Source organism: Phalangium opilio, unplaced genomic scaffold (assembly GCF_054372755.1).
Source record: "Phalangium opilio isolate 3A_F unplaced genomic scaffold, DU_Popi_V2 ptg000060l_1, whole genome shotgun sequence".
In the NCBI taxonomy this organism is placed as follows: domain Eukaryota; kingdom Metazoa; phylum Arthropoda; class Arachnida; order Opiliones; family Phalangiidae; genus Phalangium; species Phalangium opilio.
This window is the reverse complement of record NW_028324177.1, coordinates 6,318,917-6,339,518: the sequence shown is the minus strand read 5'-3', so window position 1 is coordinate 6,339,518 and position 20,602 is coordinate 6,318,917. Positions and strand designations below refer to the sequence as shown.

The 20,602-nt window shown below is 42.4% G+C and overlaps 2 protein-coding genes across 2 annotated transcripts; both read right to left on the bottom strand.

Annotated features, from left to right (window-relative positions):
• Positions 1 to 14,240: 14,240 nt before the first annotated feature.
• Positions 14,241 to 16,239, bottom strand: LOC149666842 (uncharacterized). Its single transcript, XM_089841646.1, has 2 exons — positions 14,733 to 16,239; positions 14,241 to 14,632 (listed from the first exon to the last, which is right to left on the bottom strand). Exons 1-2 carry the CDS (start codon positions 16,237 to 16,239, stop codon positions 14,241 to 14,243), a joined length of 1,899 nt encoding a protein of 632 aa, XP_089697772.1.
• An 18-nt stretch (positions 16,240 to 16,257) lies between these two features.
• On the bottom strand, positions 16,258 to 20,254 carry LOC149666841 (uncharacterized). The gene is made up of 5 exons (XM_089841645.1): positions 19,589 to 20,254; positions 17,448 to 17,730; positions 16,927 to 17,331; positions 16,666 to 16,882; positions 16,258 to 16,555 (listed from the first exon to the last, which is right to left on the bottom strand). Exons 1-5 carry the CDS (start codon positions 20,252 to 20,254, stop codon positions 16,258 to 16,260), a joined length of 1,869 nt encoding a protein of 622 aa, XP_089697771.1.
• Between the last annotated feature and the right edge of the window lie 348 nt (positions 20,255 to 20,602).

Genomic DNA, 20,602 nt, shown 5'->3' with positions numbered 1-20,602 from the left:
CAACGGGAAAGTTCAGCCACAAATAAATTAAGGCACACACCGTTCACCGAAAGGTCATGATCGCGCCCATAAAATGCCTAGCTTAAATCCCGTATACATAGATCTCGTAATACGAGAAGAGTCCATAAAACAAATCATTTGATTTTCCTTATCTATATATAGGTTCACCTTCCACCACTGAAGAACGTTTGTTTTTGGAGGTTGAAGATCGTCTTTCAGATACCTTAGTAGTTCTGAACCCTTCGTTAATCTCAGTGGTCGTTTAGGGTAGTAAGACAAAATGCCCACAGACTCCTCTGTGGACCCACTAATGCTTGTTGACGGAGAACTACTTTCGTAGTACGCGTGAAACACAGCTAAGACCTGCGCTTTTATTGTTTTCGCCATAGCCTTTGGGTAGTTCGCTTGGATGAAATCCATCTTCAAGGTCGGCTCAACAACTAAGAGAAGTTCATATATTCCATGTCATCTTCAAACTAACAGTTTTTGGCTTAAAATCTAATTACATACAGTGTGTTTCTGGCAAGTTTGCATAAACTTAACTAGCGCGTTTTCGAGTCAAAGACGTCTGAAAAGATACGAAATTTTCGGCTAAAGTGCTCCGTCTCGGAGTTATGGGCTCTCAAAAGATAGGCCGAAAGATAGTAAATTGTTCAGTATTGCGACAGTTAGATTGAAGACCATAAGGACGTTATCGAAAAAAGTTCAAACCTAGAAAAGCGTGAATGTGTTTAAAAGTCCGCGAACGTTAATACGTTTCTTATTATTAATGGTTTTAAATAATTCCAATTTAATATCTAAGATTCTAAGTAGCTCAGACGTTGGTAATTTGTTGAGATTTACTAACAACTTAATGGAGTGTTACTCTTCATTTCTATTACAAAAAACGGAAGACACTTTAATTATATTTACAGGGTTATTAAAACTGGGCACCAATGTTTAAGCCGACTTGCGCGCGTCTTTCGAATGATTTGTTAACATGTTCAAACATTCCTGACGCGATGCCAATTTTAGAACATCCATTAAATATTCTTTGTCTTGTACAACGCGAACTTCACTCAAAGATTAAAAAGGATTGGTGCGCCATCATGTATGATCGGTTAAGACAAATGATGTAGTTTATTCATGATGGACCATCACCACATTTTACCCTTCTTTAAGTTTAACTTAATGTCGCGTTCCTTCTGAGGTGGGTAGGTCGAGGTTAGACAGTTGCGTGGTCAGCAAGATTTACAAATCTAAACCAGTGCACATTGCTTCTTTGGTGCTATCTCAAGGACTTGGTATGCCGGAGTGAAGTTCGCGATATCCAAGAAAGACTTACAACAAAGTATACTTCATGGATATGATGACATTTGTAACACCTCTGAAATCTTCGAACGTGTTCACCAATAATTCGAAATAAACGTGGTTGTTTGCTTAAACGCTGATGATGCCCATGTTTGAACATTTTTGTAATCGTAAACATGGTCTTCCGAATATTTTCAACCGAAATTAAGAAAACAATTATGTACCAGTAAAGCTGAAGAAACAATTAACAGACGTCTGAGCTACGTTGTTTAACATGTAATTAATTTAAACCATTACTAAAAACAACGGTTGAACGTTAGTGGACCTTTCGAAACTATCATGGTCTACTAGGTTTGAACTTTGTTTGATAATTTCCTCATGGTCAATAATGTAGAATAATTGGACCAAAGCCATAATACGAATTTTTTCTTTTAATATTAGAGTTTTACTTTTTCCTGCCTATTTTTGAGAGCCCACAACCTCGAAACGGAGCGCTTTAGCCCAAAGAGTTATAAAACTTTTCAGACACTTTATACCCCGTGAAAAGTGTGTTAATTTTTGACATATTAGAAACATTATCAAAACATTTTGCAACTGTGGAAAATCGCTTGATTTTCCTTTTCACCCTCCCTTTAAGGACAAGTTCCTAGAACTTCACCTCAAATATCGTCAGATATATGCCTTGCGTGCTATTTTTGGACATAATCTGCATCCCGTTGTGTAAATGTAATTTTGTATGGAAACCTTCTTACCCATAGCCACCCAAAACGCTTCTGTGCGAGACATTTCAATGTAGTTAGCTAATTTTTCTTTAGCTACCATACACGCACCATTGATCACTGGATCATTATGATCCTTTGCTAACTTATCGACCAACCAGAAATAGGCAGGCATAACAGCAGATATTGTAGGATATTGACTGGACGAATTGGTTTTTGTTGCAAGGTCGAAATCCTATAAAAAGACATTTGTGCTTGTTAGCATGACACAAAAAAACCGCGTTTATCAACGGTTTTACCCAAAGATAATTGCAAATACAGTATTTTAATAATGTATTTGCGTCACAATAACAATTTAAATTAAAAATACAGGTGGAATTTGGTGAACAGTAAACGTACATAATAAAGTTATGTGACCAGTTTGTTAGTGACGTCCAGTATGTCATAATGTTATTACCTTGAGTAGCACGAGAAGGGTGTCTATATTTTCCCATTCAGGATCACTTAGTGAGAATTTTCGTAAATCGGCATCAGATTTAATAAGGGCTTCGATTGACTGAACAAAATAAACATAAGATGTCGTACTTAGTGTGCCTTACATATGGACACAAAATATTGGTAGATTGAGATTTACAACCCTAACATAGAGTTGATCAATTCAACCTCAAAATGGCAATATTAAATACTCTACTATGTGGAGAAACCATTGGTTGCTAGTAATTCAAAGCGAGTTTTGATGTTTTCACACTCCTTTTGTTGTAACACGGTTACCTGTTTTAGATATGTTGCACGAGCCAACATCGCATATGTTGAATTCCATCGCGTAGATACATCGAGAATGACCTTAAGATCATTTAATCCAAATGATACGTTTAAATCGGAAAGGTGTATTTCTTTATGATTCGACAGTCTTATTTTCAAAACTATAGCCCTTATCTAATATATAAATGAATTTTACGTTCATTAACGTGACGTTCAGAAAGTGTGTGATGTAATCCAGTACCTTAGTTACTGAATGCCCGATGGATATTTGCGGTGGGGTGGCGTAGTGGTTAGAGCGGTGGGGTGGCGTAGTGGTTAGAGCGGTGGGGTGGCGTAGTGGTTAGCGCTTTCGCCTCGCAGCAAGAGGATCCCGGGTTCGATCCCGGACTGTGGCACCGGGTGAAAAATCTGGGAACAAATCCTTCTGCGTAGAGTTTGCAAGTTCTCTCCCCGCTTGTTAAAGGAGTTTTCCTCCGCGGTCTAACCCGGTTTCTCCTTTCCATCAAAAACTTGCAGAGGTTAACGGTAATAGTTAGTATAGGGCGCTGTCGGTTAGCTGTGGCATAGGGGCTAGCCACCACCCCTCTATGCATTGTAAAGGCGTTAGATAAGTGGCAATAAGTCGCAAGATGACTTGGTCCAAGTAGCTAGCTAGCTGAACTTTATGTCGTCCGCTGTATCCTCGTAGTCGGCTTCATTTTCGTATTGCGCTTGCGATTTCTGAACTGCTAGGTTAAGGATGTGTGCAAAGCAGCGCACACGTGTTTCATCACTAAATCTGATGCCGAGCTGTGCACTTTTGGATTGTAATTCCTTAGCAAATGCATCATTATTACTGGCATTATCCATCGTAATACCCAGAACCTACGGTTTATAAATATTGAAACGTTCGTTAACATCTTACATTTCACTTGTAAGATTAGACTGAGTTTATATAGAGTTCGAGCGATAAAATTACAGCGTCACTAATTCTTCATAAAATTCAATTGAAATTTGGGTAGCATTTTCGAAAAGAGCGTGAAAAAGCGATTCTATAAATGTTCATATATGATATAAAGCATTGCTCGAACAATTAAAAATACTGTGAGATCGGCTTTTTCAACCGGTCAACGGTAGTGTTTGCATTAAATTATTTTGATTTTGGACTTCATCACGAATTCCCGTGTATTTAAACTCTAGCTAGTGAAATACTATCTCTAATGAACTAGTTTGGTATCACTCGCTTTCAGCTGCACATAAAATTAGTACTTCACCTTTGAAGTTGTAGCCTGTACGATGGTCACGAAGGCAGTGCAAATATTTTAACCAGTGTGGCGTTGAGAAAATGGTACGAAGCCTATCAGGGTGTTCTTAAGTTCCCAGTTTATATCGATCCAATGGCACGTAACTCCAAGAAATGGGAGCCGGTTATTTGAAGTCCAACCATCCAGGGTGTAAGAAATCTGACTGGGAATCGCCTATAATATCCATAAGAATGGTACTTATTTCATCAATAAAATCGACTTCACGAAATTAGGTAAAAGTACATTTCGATGGTTCACGGACGTACCTTGCATAATTCTACCACTTTTTGGAATTCGTTTTCATACGACGCAAATACACTGTAAAAAAGTGAGGTTCATCTTTGAATGCTTAGGCGTGCATAGCCCCGACACTGTGGTTGTATGCTTTAACGTTCAAATTTGAATAATTTCTTTGCGTTAAAATTTGAACAGAGCACTATTGTTTAAAATTAAACGCTCACTCACTCATATTTGAACGGCGCATAAGAGGTTAGTATATCGTGTAAATTTAAGCAGAAAACCGCTCAAATTTAATTGGAAAATTAAACGTTTAATAGTGAATTTTTATGCATTCATTTTTGAGCAACATCGGAGAGTTTGATCAAGCGTTCATATTCAAGTGCTTACGTTCAAAATTGAGCAATTCACCATTTAATAATACATGGTGGACAAGCGTTTGATGAAGTATTGAAATTTGACAGTTATAGCGTTGAATTTTGAATAGAGAAATTTGATTTCAAATTTCATCGCTGAATGCGTTATGGTAAGGCATACTATATTAAATATACGCACTGATAAGGAAGATATCTAATGTGCTTTAAGCTTGTACATCTTCTGAGGGCAGGTAAATTTGAAACACATAAACCATAACCGTTGTGTTAAATAATAATTCAGTTATATGAAGAAAGTCTGAACTTAAGAAAAGTGTTCATTATCAAGATCATTCCGATTATAACATTGTAGCTATAAATTACATTATCAAACCATTTGAAGGCCTTTGTAAATATTAGGGAAAGGTGAAATACGCAATAATCCGTAACATTTCCTTTGATATTATAGTATAATTATGATTATACAGACAAATTTATATTAAATTCACAGTAAATAAGCAAGTTATAGTAAATTGTTGAGAAGTTATTGTATTTTTAATGAAAGGTTTGTTTGTAGTACAAATTTACAGCAGCGAAATCAACTAATTTTAGGGCAGAATTAATTTTATTTTGCACACCTTTTGCGATTGAACAATATCGTTCATATTTGAATACCCATTAAACCCTTTTTTCTTTTGAACGCCCATATCGCTGTCGTTTGAAGGCCCATATCGCACTCGTTTGAATGCCCATATCACGTTCTTTTCAATGCCCATATCACATTCGTTTGAACGCCCATAATGCACTAGATTGAAAGTCAAATAGTTCTTTTTTTGAACGCCTAAAACGCTCTTGTTTTAATACTAATACTAATACAATTCTATTAGAACGCCAAAACTACCATATCTGAACACTTCATTAGCGCAAGGCGGTTATTCAAAATTGAATGGGATAAGGATTCATTTTTGAATGGTAATATATAAGCTGTTAAAAATGAATGCTAGAGTTAAGTTTTGATTCAAAAATGAATGCTCATGGTTGGGTTTGAACGCCTAAAACACTCCTTGTTCAAAATTTAATGCCTCTGGTTAAATGTGAACGCTTCAATACAGACTTGTTCAAAATTGAACGGTCCCTATCATTTTTGAATGCCAAAAGCACGCTTATTTTTTACAGTGTATATTTTGCAGATAGGTGTTTTCGAAATATTGTGAGTGTTGTCTCCTAACGGTTCTCCTAGCATACTCTGTCATAAGCTCGAATTCATCAAGTCTTCAAATCTGCCTTGTAGCGTTGTCCCTCTGCATTTCGGCTTCTCTATAGTTAGGATCTTGACGCCTCTCAATTCTTGACAAATTATCTCTCCATTTTTCGGCTTCACAGTACACAGAATTTTCACGCCTAATTTGCCTTGTAGAATTATCTCTCAGGATTTCCGCCTTAGCATAATCCATATTTCCTCTTCTTTTCTTCCTGGAAAGTTTATCCGTTTCTAACTCCGATTGAGCATAATTTGAATCTGTGCGCTTTTGTCTCCGTTTTAAAAGATAATTTTGCATGTTATTAGTTTTCTGATCCACAACTGAAGCTAAAGGATGCTGACCAGCTGATATGTCCTGACAAGTAAAGCCCACACTAGTTGATGGGTCCGGCAGAGTTGAAGAACTCTGACTAGTCGATGGGTCCGGCAGAGTTGAAGAACTCTGACTAGTCGATGGGTCCGGCAGAGTTGAAGAACTCTGACTAGTCGATGGGTCCGGCAGAGTTGAAGAACTCTGACTAGTCGATGGGTCCGGCAGAGTTGAAGAACTCTGACTAGTCGATGGGTCCGGCAGAGTTGAAGAACTCTGACTAGTCGATGGGTCCGGCAGAGTTGAAGAACTCTGACTAGTCGATGGGTCTGGCAGAGTTGAAGAACTCTGACTAGTCGATGGGTCCGGCAGAGTTGAAGAACTCTGACTAGTCGATGGGTCCGGCAGAGTTGAAGAACTCTGACTAGTCGATGGGTCCGGCAGAGTTGAAGAACTCTGACTAGTCGATGGGTCCGGCAGAGTTGAAGAACTCTGACTAGTCGATGGGTCCGGCAGAGTTGAAGAACTCTGACTAGTCGATAAGTCCGGCAGAATTGAAGACCTCTGACTAGTCGATGGGTCCGGCAGAGTTGAAGAACTCTGACTAGTCGATGGGTCCGGCAGAGTTGAAGAACTATGACTAGTCGATGGGTCCGGCAGAGTTGAAGAACTCGGATTAGTCGATGGGTCCGGCAGAGTTGAAGAACTCTGACTAGTCGATGGGTTCTGAAGAGTTAAAGAACTCTGACTAGTCGATGGGTCCGGCAGAGTTGAAGAACTCTGACTATTCGATGGGTCCGGCAGAGTTGAAGAACTCTGACTAGTCGATGGGTCCGGCAGAGTTGAAGAACTCTGACTAGTCGATGGGTCCGGCAGAGTTGAAGAACTCTGACTAGTCGATGGGTCCGGCAGAGTTGAAGAACTCTGACTAGTCGATGGGTCCGGCAGAGTTGAAGAACTCTGACTAGTCGATAAGTCCGGCAGAATTGAAGACCTCTGACTAGTCGATGGGTCCGGCAGAGTTGAAGAACTCTGACTAGTCGATGGGTCCGGCAGAGTTGAAGAACTATGACTAGTCGATGGGTCCGGCAGAGTTGAAGAACTCGGATTAGTCGATGGGTCCGGCAGAGTTGAAGAACTCTGACTAGTCGATGGGTTCTGAAGAGTTAAAGAACTCTGACTAGTCGATGGGTCCGGCAGAGTTGAAGAACTCTGACTATTCGATGGGTCCGGCAGAGTTGAAGAACTCTGACTAGTCGATGGGTCCGGCAGAGTTGAAGAACTCTGACTAGTCGATGGGTCCGGCAGAGTTGAAGAACTCTGACTAGTCGATGGGTCCGGCAGAGTTGAAGAACTCTGACTAGTTGATGGGTCCGGCAGAGTTGAAGAACTCTGACTAGTCGATGGGTCTGGCAGAGTTGAAGAACTCTGACTAGTCGATGGGTCCGGCAGAGTTGAAGAACTCTGACTAGTCGATGGGTCCGGCAGAGTTGAAGAACTCTGACTAGTCGATGGGTCCGGCAGAGTTGAAGAACTCTGACTAGTCGATGGGTCCGGCAGAGTTGAAGAACTCTGACTAGTCGATGGGTCCGGCAGAGTTGAAGAACTCTGACTAGTCGATAAGTCCGGCAGAATTGAAGACCTCTGACTAGTCGATGGGTCCGGCAGAGTTGAAGAACTCTGACTAGTCGATGGGTCCGGCAGAATTGAAGACCTCTGACTAGTCGATGGGTCCGGCAGAGTTGAAGAACTCTGACTAGTCGATGGGTCCGGCAGAGTTGAAGAACTCTGACTATTCGATGGGTCCGGCAGAGTTGAAGAACTCTGACTAGTCGATGGGTCCGGCAGAGTTGAAGAACTCTGACTAGTCGATGGGTCCGGCAGAGTTGAAGAACTCTGACTAGTCGATGGGTCCGGCAGAGTTGAAGAACTCTGACTAGTCGATGGGTCCGGCAGAGTTGAAGAACTCTGACTAGTCGATGGGTCCGGCAGAGTTGAAGAACTCTGACTAGTCGATGGGTCCGGCAGAGTTGAAGAACTCTGACTAGTCGATGGGTCCGGCAGAGTTGAAGAACTCTGACTAGTCGATGGGTCCGGCAGAGTTGAAGAACTCTGACTATTCGATGGGTCCGGCAGAGTTGAAGAACTCTGACTAGTCGATGGGTCCGGCAGAGTTGAAGAACTCTGACTAGTCGATGGGTCCGGCAGAGTTGAAGAACTCTGACTAGTCGATGGGTCCGGCAGAGTTGAAGAACTCTGACTAGTCGATGGGTCCGGCAGTGTTGAAGAGCTCTGACTAGTCGATGGGTCCGGCAGAGTTGAAGAACTCTGACTAGTCGATGGGTCCGGCAGAGTTGAAGAACTCTGACTAGTCGATGGGTCCGGCAGAGTTGAAGAACTCTGACTAGTCGATGGGTCCGGCAGAGTTGAAGAACTCTGACTAGTCGATGGGTCCGGCAGAGTTGAAGAACTCTGACTAGTCGATGGGTCCGGCAGAGTTGAAGAACTCTGACTAGTCGATGGGTCCGGCAGAGTTGAAGAACTCTGACTAGTCGATGGGTCCGGCAGAGTTGAAGAACTCTGACTAGTCGATGGGTCTGGCAGAGTTGAAGAACTCTGACTAGTCGATGGGTCCGGCAGAGTTGAAGAACTCTGACTAGTCGATGGGTCCGGCAGAGTTGAAGAACTCTGACTAGTCGATGGGTCCGGCAGAGTTGAAGAACTCTGACTAGTCGATGGGTCCGGCAGAGTTGAAGAACTCTGACTAGTCGATGGGTCCGGCAGAGTTGAAGAACTCTGACTAGTCGATAAGTCCGGCAGAATTGAAGACCTCTGACTAGTCGATGGGTCCGGCAGAGTTGAAGAACTCTGACTAGTCGATGGGTCCGGCAGAGTTGAAGAACTCTGACTAGTCGATGGGTCCGGCAGAATTGAAGACCTCTGACTAGTCGATGGGTCCGGCAGAGTTGAAGAACTCTGACTAGTCGATGGGTCCGGCAGAGTTGAAGAACTCTGACTATTCGATGGGTCCGGCAGAGTTGAAGAACTCTGACTAGTCGATGGGTCCGGCAGAGTTGAAGAACTCTGACTAGTCGATGGGTCCGGCAGAGTTGAAGAACTCTGACTAGTCGATGGGTCCGGCAGAGTTGAAGAACTCTGACTAGTCGATGGGTCCGGCAGAGTTGAAGAACTCTGACTAGTCGATGGGTCCGGCAGAGTTGAAGAACTCTGACTAGTCGATGGGTCCGGCAGAGTTGAAGAACTCTGACTAGTCGATGGGTCCGGCAGAGTTGAAGAACTCTAACTATTCGATGGGTCCGGCAGAGTTGAAGAACTCTGACTAGTCGATGGGTCCGGCAGAGTTGAAGAACTCTGACTAGTCGATGGGTCCGGCAGAGTTGAAGAACTCTGACTAGTCGATGGGTCCGGCAGAGTTGAAGAACTCTGACTAGTCGATGGGTCCGGCAGAGTTGAAGAACTCTGACTATTCGATGGGTCCGGCAGAGTTGAAGAACTCTGACTAGTCGATGGGTCCGGCAGAGTTGAAGAACTCTGACTAGTCGATGGGTCCGGCAGAGTTGAAGAACTCTGACTAGTCGATGGGTCCGGCAGAGTTGAAGAACTCTGACTAGTCGATGGGTCCGGCAGAGTTGAAGAACTCTGACTAGTCGATGGGTCCGGCAGAGTTGAAGAACTCTGACTAGTCGATGGGTCCGGCAGAGTTGAAGAACTCTGACTAGTCGATGGGTCCGGCAGAGTTGAAGAACTCTGACTAGTCGATGGGTCCGGCAGAGTTGAAGAACTCTGACTAGTCGATGGGTCCGGCAGAGTTGAAGAACTCTGACTAGTCGATGGGTCCGGCAGAGTTGAAGAACTCTGACTAGTCGATGGGTCCGGCAGTGTTGAAGAACTCTGACTAGTCGATGGGTCCGGCAGTGTTGAAGAGCTCTGACTAGTCGATGGGTCCGGCAGAGTTGAAGAACTCTGACTAGTCGATGGGTCCGGCAGAGTTGAAGAACTCTGACTAGTCGATGGGTCCGGCAGAGTTGAAGAACTCTGACTAGTCGATGGGTCCGGCAGAGTTGAAGAACTCTGACTAGTCGATGGGTCCGGCAGAGTTGAAGAACTCTGACTAGTCGATGGGTCCGGCAGAGTTGAAGAACTCTGACTAGTCGATGGGTCCGGCAGAGTTGAAGAACTCTGACTAGTCGATGGGTCCGGCAGAGTTGAAGAACTCTGACTAGTCGATGGGTCTGGCAGAGTTGAAGAACTCTGACTAGTCGATGGGTCCGGCAGAGTTGAAGAACTCTGACTAGTCGATGGGTCCGGCAGAGTTGAAGAACTCTGACTAGTCGATGGGTCCGGCAGAGTTGAAGAACTCTGACTAGTCGATGGGTCCGGCAGAGTTGAAGAACTCTGACTAGTCGATAAGTCCGGCAGAATTGAAGAACTCTGACTAGTCGATAAGTCCGGCAGAGTTGAAGAACTCTGACTAGTCGATGGGTCCGGCAGAGTTGAAGAACTCTGACTAGTCGATGGGTCCGGCAGAGTTGAAGAACTCTGACTAGTCGATGGGTCCGGCAGAATTGAAGACCTCTGACTAGTCGATGGGTCCGGCAGAGTTGAAGAACTCTGACTAGTCGATGGGTCCGGCAGAGTTGAAGAACTCTGACTATTCGATGGGTCCGGCAGAGTTGAAGAACTCTGACTAGTCGATGGGTCCGGCAGAGTTGAAGAACTCTGACTAGTCGATGGGTCCGGCAGAGTTGAAGAACTCTGACTAGTCGATGGGTCCGGCAGAGTTGAAGAACTCTGACTAGTCGATGGGTCCGGCAGAGTTGAAGAACTCTGACTAGTCGATGGGTCCGGCAGAGTTGAAGAACTCTGACTAGTCGATGGGTCCGGCAGAGTTGAAGAACTCTGACTAGTCGATGGGTCCGGCAGAGTTGAAGAACTCTAACTATTCGATGGGTCCGGCAGAGTTGAAGAACTCTGACTAGTCGATGGGTCCGGCAGAGTTGAAGAACTCTGACTAGTCGATGGGTCCGGCAGAGTTGAAGAACTCTGACTAGTCGATGGGTCCGGCAGAGTTGAAGAACTCTGACTAGTCGATGGGTCCGGCAGTGTTGAAGAGCTCTGACTAGTCGATGGGTCCGGCAGAGTTGAAGAACTCTGACTAGTCGATGGGTCCGGCAGAGTTGAAGACCTCTGACTAGTCGATGGGTCCGGCAGAGTTGAAGACCTCTGACTAGTCGATGGGTCCGGCAGAGTTGAAGAACTCTGACTAGTCGATGGGTCCTGCAGTGTTGAAGAACTCTGACTAGTCGATGGGTCCGGCAGAGTTGAAGAACTATGACTAGTCGATGGGTCCGGCAGAGTTGAAGAACTCGGATTAGTCGATGGGTCCGGCAGAGTTGAAGAACTCTGACTAGTCGATGGGTTCTGAAGAGTTAAAGAACTCTGACTAGTCGATGGGTCCGGCAGAGTTGAAGAACTCTGACTAGTCGATGGGTCCGGCAGAGTTGAAGAACTCTGACTAGTCGATGGGTCCGGCAGTGATGAAGAACTCTGACTAGTCGATGGGTCCGGCAGTGATGAAGAACTCTGACTAGTCGATGGGTCCGGCAGTGATGAAGAACTCTGACTAGTCGATGGGTCCGGCAGAGTTGAAGAACTCTGACTAGTCGATGGGTCCGGCAGTGATGAAGAACTCTGACTAGTCGATGGGTCCGGCAGTGATGAAGAACTCTGACTAGTCGATGGGTTCTGAAGAGTTAAAGAACTCTGACTAGTTGATGGGTTCTGAAGAGTTAAAGAACTTTGATGGGTTCTGAAGAGTTAAAGAACACTGACTTGTTGATGGGTTCTGAAGAGTTAAAGAACACTGACTAGTTGATGGGTTCTGAAGACTTAAAGAACTCTGACTAGTTGATGGGTTCTGAAGAGTTAAAGAACTTTGATGGGTTCTGAACAGTTAAAGAACTTTGACTGGTAGAAGGGCTCTGAATAGGAGGAGATTCTAACACCAACTGCCTCTCTCGCTTCTTTTTGGCCGCATATCTCTCTAGTCTTTGAGCTTTTTCTCTTTCTCTGTATTCTGGATTCAAACGTAGCCTTCTCATCTTTTCCGCTGATGTTTGTTTCACATTAGATGCCATTTCTGAAGCTGATGGGTCCTGCAGAGTGAAAGAACTTTGACTGGTAGATGGGCCCTGACTAGTAGGAGATCCGAACACCAACTGCCTCTCTAGCTTCATTCTTGCCGCATATCTCTCTAGTCTTTGTGCTTTTTCTCTTTCTCTGTATTCTGGATTCAAATGTAGCCTTCTCATCTTTTCGGCTGATGTTATAGCAAATCCTTATAATTTTGGTTGGGATTTCTAGGGTATTCTTTTTGCTCTTGGGAGAGACTTAATTATTTAAAAAACGTACCGGGTGAAAAATACGTTTAATTTTTTTTTTGTTTAATTATTTGAATTTTTTTTCTTAGTATTTTTTCTTCATTTGGGAGAGGGTTGAGGAAACTCGAGAGCGACTGACCTTGTTGACTCGTGTAAGCATTCTAGTTTATTTTTCAAAGGCATTTTACAATCTCTCGGTCCTGGGACCGTACAAAGGGTTTTTTATAGCTAGAGAGCGTGGCCCAGGGGTTTACCAAGCGACCACCCATTTTTTCCATGACGTCAAAGATGTTTATCTCACACGTGCATCACTGGTAAATCCCTGGACCCCAACTCTCTTGCTTCACAAAGGTATTTTTAGGTTTTACAAAAAATAGGATTAGATACAGTATAAAAAAGAGTTTGGTAGTTTATTTATACAGGTGTTCTTTAAGATTTTGAATTTAGAGTTTGATAGTTAAGAAAAAAAATAAAAAAATAAAAAAATACAAAGAAATATTTGAATATTTCACACTCCCGCGAGTAATACATAGTATTACTAGGATTTTTTTTGCTTATTAATTTTACAATTTTAAACAATTTATACATTTGATACATTTTCATTTTGATCAAGCTCTAGCGCGTACAATAATTGGATTGGTCGCTTAATTTCACTACCATTTCCCATTTTAACTAAACATGATCTTATTTTTGAATCTCTTCCACTATTACTTCTTTTATTACCCCTAGCTTCCACATGAGTTTAGGTACGTGGTCCTCATGGACAATCATGACGTCACCCACTTTAACTTGAGTATGGGTTTTAGCTAATTTAACGTGGTGGATACTTTTTAATTCTAAGAGGTACTCTTGCCTCCAACGTTTCCAGAGTCTTTCTTGGAGAGCTCACCTATATCTTAGCCTTTTGGCAAATTCGGTTTGGGTGCTAGGGTTTTTTAGAGGTTTTGAATTTTGGGGTGGCAAACATGTTAATCGTTTTCCATTTATCAAATGCGCTGCCGATAAGGGTTCGGGTTCGTTAGCGTTGTTGAAACGTATGTTATCGGTCGCGAGTTCACGACCGCCTCTGTTTCGTGTAGTATTGTCTCGACTTCCTGGTAGGTCAAAGACGCCTTTCCTAAAGTTTTTCTAAGGATAACCTTTGTTGACTTTATTAGCCTTTCATAGTGTCCCCCCCACCAGGGTGCGCGTTCAACGATAAACTTCCAGTGGATTCCTTTTTTTCCAAAGAATTGTTTAACCGCGTCGCTTTTTAAATTTTCCCACATAGATTTTAAATCACTTTCGGCCTTTTTAAATGTTTTCGCGTTGTCTGAATAAATGGTCGTTGGGATACCGCGACGGGAAATCATTCTTCTCAGAGCCATGAGAAACTCGTAAGTACTTTGTGACGGTACGAGCTCAAGGTGTACTGCGCGCGTTACACTGCACGTAAATAAACAGATGTACGATTTTTCTATTTTTCCCTCGAGTTTAACCATCAAGGGCCCGCCAAAGTCAATGCCAATTACCGAAAAGGGGGGGTGCTTCCGTTATCTATCCTTAGATATCAATCCCATATCCGTGTCGCAAGGCTTAGCGTTGAACTTTTTACATTTGTAACAGCTTGTTACTACATGTTTTGCTAATTGCCAGCAATTATCCAATATTTTTCACGTGATTGCGTCACAGTGGCTTGGATGCCTTCGTGATTTACTTGCTCATGGCTTCGTAACATGAGCAGGTGGGCCAATCTTTCTTTTTTGTGGAGAATAACCGGATGTTTTATGGCATAGCTGAATTCAGCCTCTTCTATTCTCCCTCCGAGACATAATAACCCTTGGTCGTTTAATCTTGGATTAAGTGGCAAGATATTTGAAGTTTTGGGTAGCGGTTTCTTTTCTTGAAGCGCTTTTATTTCTTCTTCATAAGATGACATTTGGACATCCTTGATTAATTTTATTTCAGCTCTTGAAATTTCATCCGCTGTTATTGGGCCGGCGTTTTTCTTTCCTTCTTTGAATTGGTACAGATAGGCTAAAATTCTGATAATTTTGTCTAAGGAATTATGCCTGTATAAGCCAAGAGGGTCCGTGCCACCAAAGGGTATTTTCTTTTAAATCCTTTCCTTTGATACCACGAGTTGGCAAATCGGCCGGATTTTGTTTTCGAGGGCAGTGGGACCAATTTTGTGGATCCACTAACCCTTGTATCTCGGCTGCCCTGTTTTGAATGAAAGGTTTCCAGTTCTTGGCTGGCCTTCTTATCCAAGCCAAGCAAGATTTTGAATCCGACCACATTTTTATGGGAATTTCCTGGTTTTTAAATATCTTTGCCACGTTTCTGGCTAAACGTGCTTCAAGCAGGCAGTCCATGAGCTCCAATTTTGGTATTTCGAGCCTTTCGTCCTTTAGAGGAGTTACTCTACTCTTTGCCGTGACGAAACTGACGTGAGTTTGATTGTCTGACGTCACGAACCTCAGATAAACGATGGCCGCGTATGCCTTTTTGTTGGAGTCCGTAAAACAATGAATTTCTTGTTTTATGGTTTCATTTTCCGGTTGGAAGTAGCATCGAGGGATCTTGACTTCCATCAAATATTTAATTACCTCGTGCCAGTTCATGAAATTTTCTCTTAGGTTTTCCGGGAGCTCTTCGCCCCATTTTAATTTTAATTCCCATAGACTTTGAAAGATTATTTTTGCCCGTATGGTATATGGCGCGTGAATCTCGTTGGGATCGAAAATCTGAGCGACGGTGCTGAGGACAGTTCTTTTTGTAATTTTGTTTTCCGGCGACATCTTGACTAATTTTTCGAGGTCAACTGATACCGCATCGGACTTTGGGTCCCAGACATAGCCCAGTATTTTTGGAACCTTTGGTTCCGATTCTCCGCTGAATTTAATATTCGTGTTTGGATCCTCAGTTTCATTCTTCCATATTTCTCTTAAACTGTCGGAATTCGTTTGCCACTTCCGCAAGTCCATTTTTGCGCCCGCCATAATTTTTGACGCAGATTTTGATATTTCATACGCGCTTTGGACGTCGTCCTCTCCTCCCGCGAGGTCATCGACGTACAAGCTTTCATTCAGAATTTCGAAGGCTTTTGGTTCCGTTTCCTGGTATTTTTTAATGTGGGTTTTCACGGTGGCTGCCAAAAGGTACGGGCTTGACGTGACGCCGAATGGTACCCTTGCCATGCGCATAACTTGAAATTCCTTTAGATTTAATTTTCCATCTTCTTCTCTAATCCACAAGAAACGGACCGAGTCTCTATCATCCGAGTCCAATGAAACTTGCAAGAACGCTTTGGTGATATCGGCAACTATGGCAATTTTCTTCACTCTGAATTTTAAGACTAACTGCAGCATATCGGGGTTTAAGTTTGGACCGCTGCTGAGACAGTCGTTGAGTGAGGGTGCTCCATGGTCGTGGCTCGATGCGTCGAAAACGACTCTTAATTTTGTAGTCAAACTTTCCAAGCGTACGACCGGCTGGTGGGGTACATAATACGTTCCAGGCTTCTTGTTTTCAGGGTCCAAAACTACTTCCGCGACACCTTGTGTGATTTGGTCGTCGATTATAGCTTTATAATCCGCGTAAAGTTCGGGTTCTTTTTCGAATTTTCGCGCCAATCCCTCCATTCTTTTGGTAGCTATAGCTTAGTTGTCGGGAAGGGCTTCTTTTTTTCTTATCCACGGAAATTTAACCACGTAACGTCCGTTTTCCTGCTTGATATCTTCCTGGAAGGCTTCTAATATTTCCATGTTGGTAGGATCACTTGGTTTTTCTCTGATTCCCATTCCTTCAAGATTCCAGAAGAACTCAACGACTTTGGAGATGTCTTTTTCAGTTAAACTGACTTTTAGGACGCTGACCGCGTAACTTCCGACGGCGATGTTGCCCAACTTTACGGGACCTTGAATAGCCCAACCGAGGGTCGTTTCCACGGCGACTAATCTTTGGGTAAAACGCTCAATTTTTCATGTAGCGAATTCCCAATATACGTCTCCGCCAATTTGGATTCCAATTTTTATCATTTCTGGCGTTTGGCCACTGATTTCGTCTGCAAATTGATAACCATCTTTAATTGGCATTCTATTTTCTGGACCGTGCCCGAATTTTCTGTGGCTTCACCTTCGCAGATATACGGTACGTCGACAGCATCGATCTCGATTTTTTCTCCTCCAAGCTTCGCGTTTTTAAGAGTAAGCTTCACGATATTTCTAACCGCTTCCGTTGGATTTTCATTACCGAGGTTTCTTCTTTTAAATTCGCATTTTCCGACTACGGATAGGTTTAACATTTTTGATATTTCTTCACGAAGCTACCTTGGCTTCCATTGTCAAGGAGACAGCGAACTCGCGTTTCCCGGTGGGTTGACGGATTTCCAGCCACCGCTTGGGCTGTTTGAAGTAAAACCGATCTTTCACACTTGACCGAATTGATGTTCACAGCTTGTTTTTCTACGTCTTGCTTGCTATTATTTTTCTTATTCGCGTTGTTTTTCTCGCACAATGCCGCGTTATGATTCGAATTGTTACAGATTTTGCACGTTTTGTAGGGCGAAGTGCAATCTTTTGTTGGGTGCCCGAATCTTAAACAAATTTCACATCGCTCGTTATTTTTAATGAGCTTTATTTTTTCCTCCAACCCGAAGTTGGTGCAGTTTGACGTGTGATGCGTTTGCTCTTTGCAAAATATGCAATACGGGCCTCTGTTTCTTGAGGCGTTACCTGAGGAATTACATTTAATTTGTGACGTACGCGCTAGCCCTATTTGGCTTATTTTCGTATTTTTGTTTTGGTTTTGCATTTTCATGCACAGTTGGCTTCAGAGTCGCCATACATACTACCCAATAAGCGACATGTTTGCCTAGATTCAACCTCTGACCCCAAAAATTCAAGGATCGCTTTCGCGTCCCATTCGGCCGCGACACCCTTTTCTTTTTTAAATTCTAACCTCATATCTTTGGGTATACAACTTAATAATTTTGGACATAAGTATAACCCGTTTTCAGATTTATGAATTCCTACAGATTTCAAACTTCTAACATGCGTGTCCGCGATATTATATAAATTTTCTAAAGCGACCAAATCCTTAGAGCTTTCTACAGGTTTTAAAGAGAATAAAACCTTCATGTGGACGCGAGACCAGTTCGTCTCTACCCAATTGATTTTTACCTCTCCGAGTGACGTATGTCACGGAGAGGTTCTGTAACAATCGTGTGTGTCTGTTTGTGTGTGTGTCTGTTGTTACACCCACGTGACCGCGTTCGCAGTTTCCAAATCGGAGCAAACGTGTTCGCCATTTCCGAACTGCTTTCACAATCACGGAAATGGCTCCTCTACTTGAGTTTTCACACCACCATCTTCTGGTCTTTGTCCATCCTACGCGGACACCAGTCTGTACTTACTGGCTTCTAATCACCACCATCTTTTTGTCTTCGTCCATCCCACATGGACACCAGTCTGTATATACTGGCTTCTAATCACCACCATCTTCTGGTCTTGGTCCATCCCACTTGGACACCAGTCTGTACATACTGGGTTCTAAACACCACCATCTACTGGTCTTCCGTCTATTCCACATAGACACCAATCTGTCTCATTGGCTTCTAACTCCATCGTCATCGTTTGGTTAAGACATTCGCGGCGATCAGCTAGGGTTACGAGAAACGTCTAGCCTCCCTAGGGTGGGTTGTCCACCAAAGGTTTTCGCAATTGCGGTTGTTCTTGCTTTTAGCTGTAGTTCGACACCCTTATATACTACCTATTTGAGTAAGGCGAAGCAACCGGCGTATGCCTCATTTCAAACGCCAATATTAGTCAAATCTCTCAAGAATGTTTAATTGTTCTTTATCAAAACGATGTAACGCTCAATAAGGCAAACATCTGACGAAGAAAATATTTAATATTAATTATATTTATTTTAATATTTAAGATAATCTTGTTTCTCAACTCAAAATTAATACGGAAAGAGTTAAAAAGCAGTCTATGTTTTTGTCTGTGTGTGTCCGTCCATTGTTACACTAGTGCGTCGCGTTAGCAGTTAGCCTTGTGTTGATGTGTTAAGAAATCATACAGAACCTTAATATTCTCTTTTTCCATAATATAAAGTGAATATGTGGAAGCATTTTTCGTAATTATGATGCATTTAGTACTTTTGTAGCTTTAAAGCTCTGTTTCATTTTGATATTCCAAAGATTTTTTTTAATATTGTTATTTGAAATGGCTGTTTATACACTGCTTAAGCTATACTACATCTGTATATAGAATAATCCTTGGTTTAGTGATTTCATGAAGAAAACTAATACCTAGACTCCGGCGGGTATAACAAGTATTATGCGCAATAGGCTTAGTGAAACAAAGAGTAAATAATTGAGGCCTGGGGTGAATTAAACTTTTGGCTTTGATTTTCGTGTCTGAAATGAAGAGACATCAACGGTTCAGAGTGAGCCGAAAGTTAAATACACTCTTGAATAATCAGGTTAAGATTTTATAATGGAAGAAAAGATCATGTTGGCAATTAGATTAGTGAAGGGGCTAATGGTAAACGGGTAGTAGCTACAGACAGACTTATTATTCTCTTTATGGTGCGCATTGACTATTAGTGCGTCTAGCTACAATTTAGCTTTGGTGTTATTTAACGTTAACATTCATGTTGGCAAACTAAGAATATTGTTGAGGTGAGACGAGACGATAGAGTTTACACTGCAAACCAGTTGTGAATGTAGATATCAGAATATAGGGTAATCAGCTGAAGCGTAGACTTAATTTCCTGTTCTTTTCCCCATTGACTGATTTCCATGTGTCCAAGATTTATCCTTATTGGATGTAAAATGTCGTCTGCTTTACTGTACATTCGCTATGTTTGGAATACTGCTTCAATATTTCGTAAATTTTTACTTCTAGGTAAATAAGTTTGTAGTAGTACACCTCTTGACTCGGAGAGGTAATATTTTGGTTTTCCCAACTTGTTTAATATTCTTACGGCTTCATCATAGCTTTGATCTGAAGGTTTCATTCCCGATATTTTTCTTAATGCTTTGCCTCCAAGATAGGACTTTAAGTAGCTGAATTTCTGTACCTTTTTCAAGTTGGTCTTGGAGTCGACGACGCTTTCGAAGTTGCTCCAAAATTTTGTCCAATCCGAGGGGTCCCCGTAGAACTTTTCGACAGTCAAGGGTACCAGCCTGGCTTCTTGAGTCGCTTGTAGTAAGGTGATTAAATCCTGTTGAGTGGCTGAGGACGCTGGATTGGCAGCCGTTGACGATGATGCAATGGATAGTTGGTCGTCGAGAACAATTCCCGCCTTTTTTATGGCCCTCGTCACTTGGTTTTTGATGAGTTTGATTTCAGTTCTGTATTTTTCGACTGAGTCAAATTCACTGGCGAGTTCCGTTTCATCACAACCGTCCGCGAGCGAATAAATAACGGCGTTTAAATGTTCCAGAGCCGATTCTTTTAATTCCAGGATAGCTAATTGATCCTCAATATCGTCAGAATTAATTACCGTGGCTTTAATTAATTTTTGAAGCTGATTTATAGCCGTTGTAGTGTTAGGTTGAACAGTCTTTCGCGATGCTCTTTGATTCTTTAATTCCGTCGCGTCAGCTAAGGCTTTCGCGATTTCTTCTGGCGTTTGATTTACGGCCATAATTGTTTATTGTTTAATTTTTAAATTTGTAACTTTACCGTTTTGGGTCCATTTGGGTCCGTAAACGAGTTCACTTGCACTTTTGTTTCACGCGTTTAAATTAATCCTTTTGGGTACGCGCTCGCGTTTCAATCCTTTTGGGCTTGTTAACGCGTTTTTGGATTTTGCCTAATTTTAGTCCTTTGTTTTTTAAATACCGAGTGTTTTTCCCGGGTTTGCAGTGCACCATATTGAAAATCCTTATACTTTTGGTTGGGATTTCTAGGGTATTCTTTTTTGCTCTTGGCAGAGACTTAATTATTTAATAAACGTACCGACTAAAAATACGTTTAATTTTTCTTTGTTTAA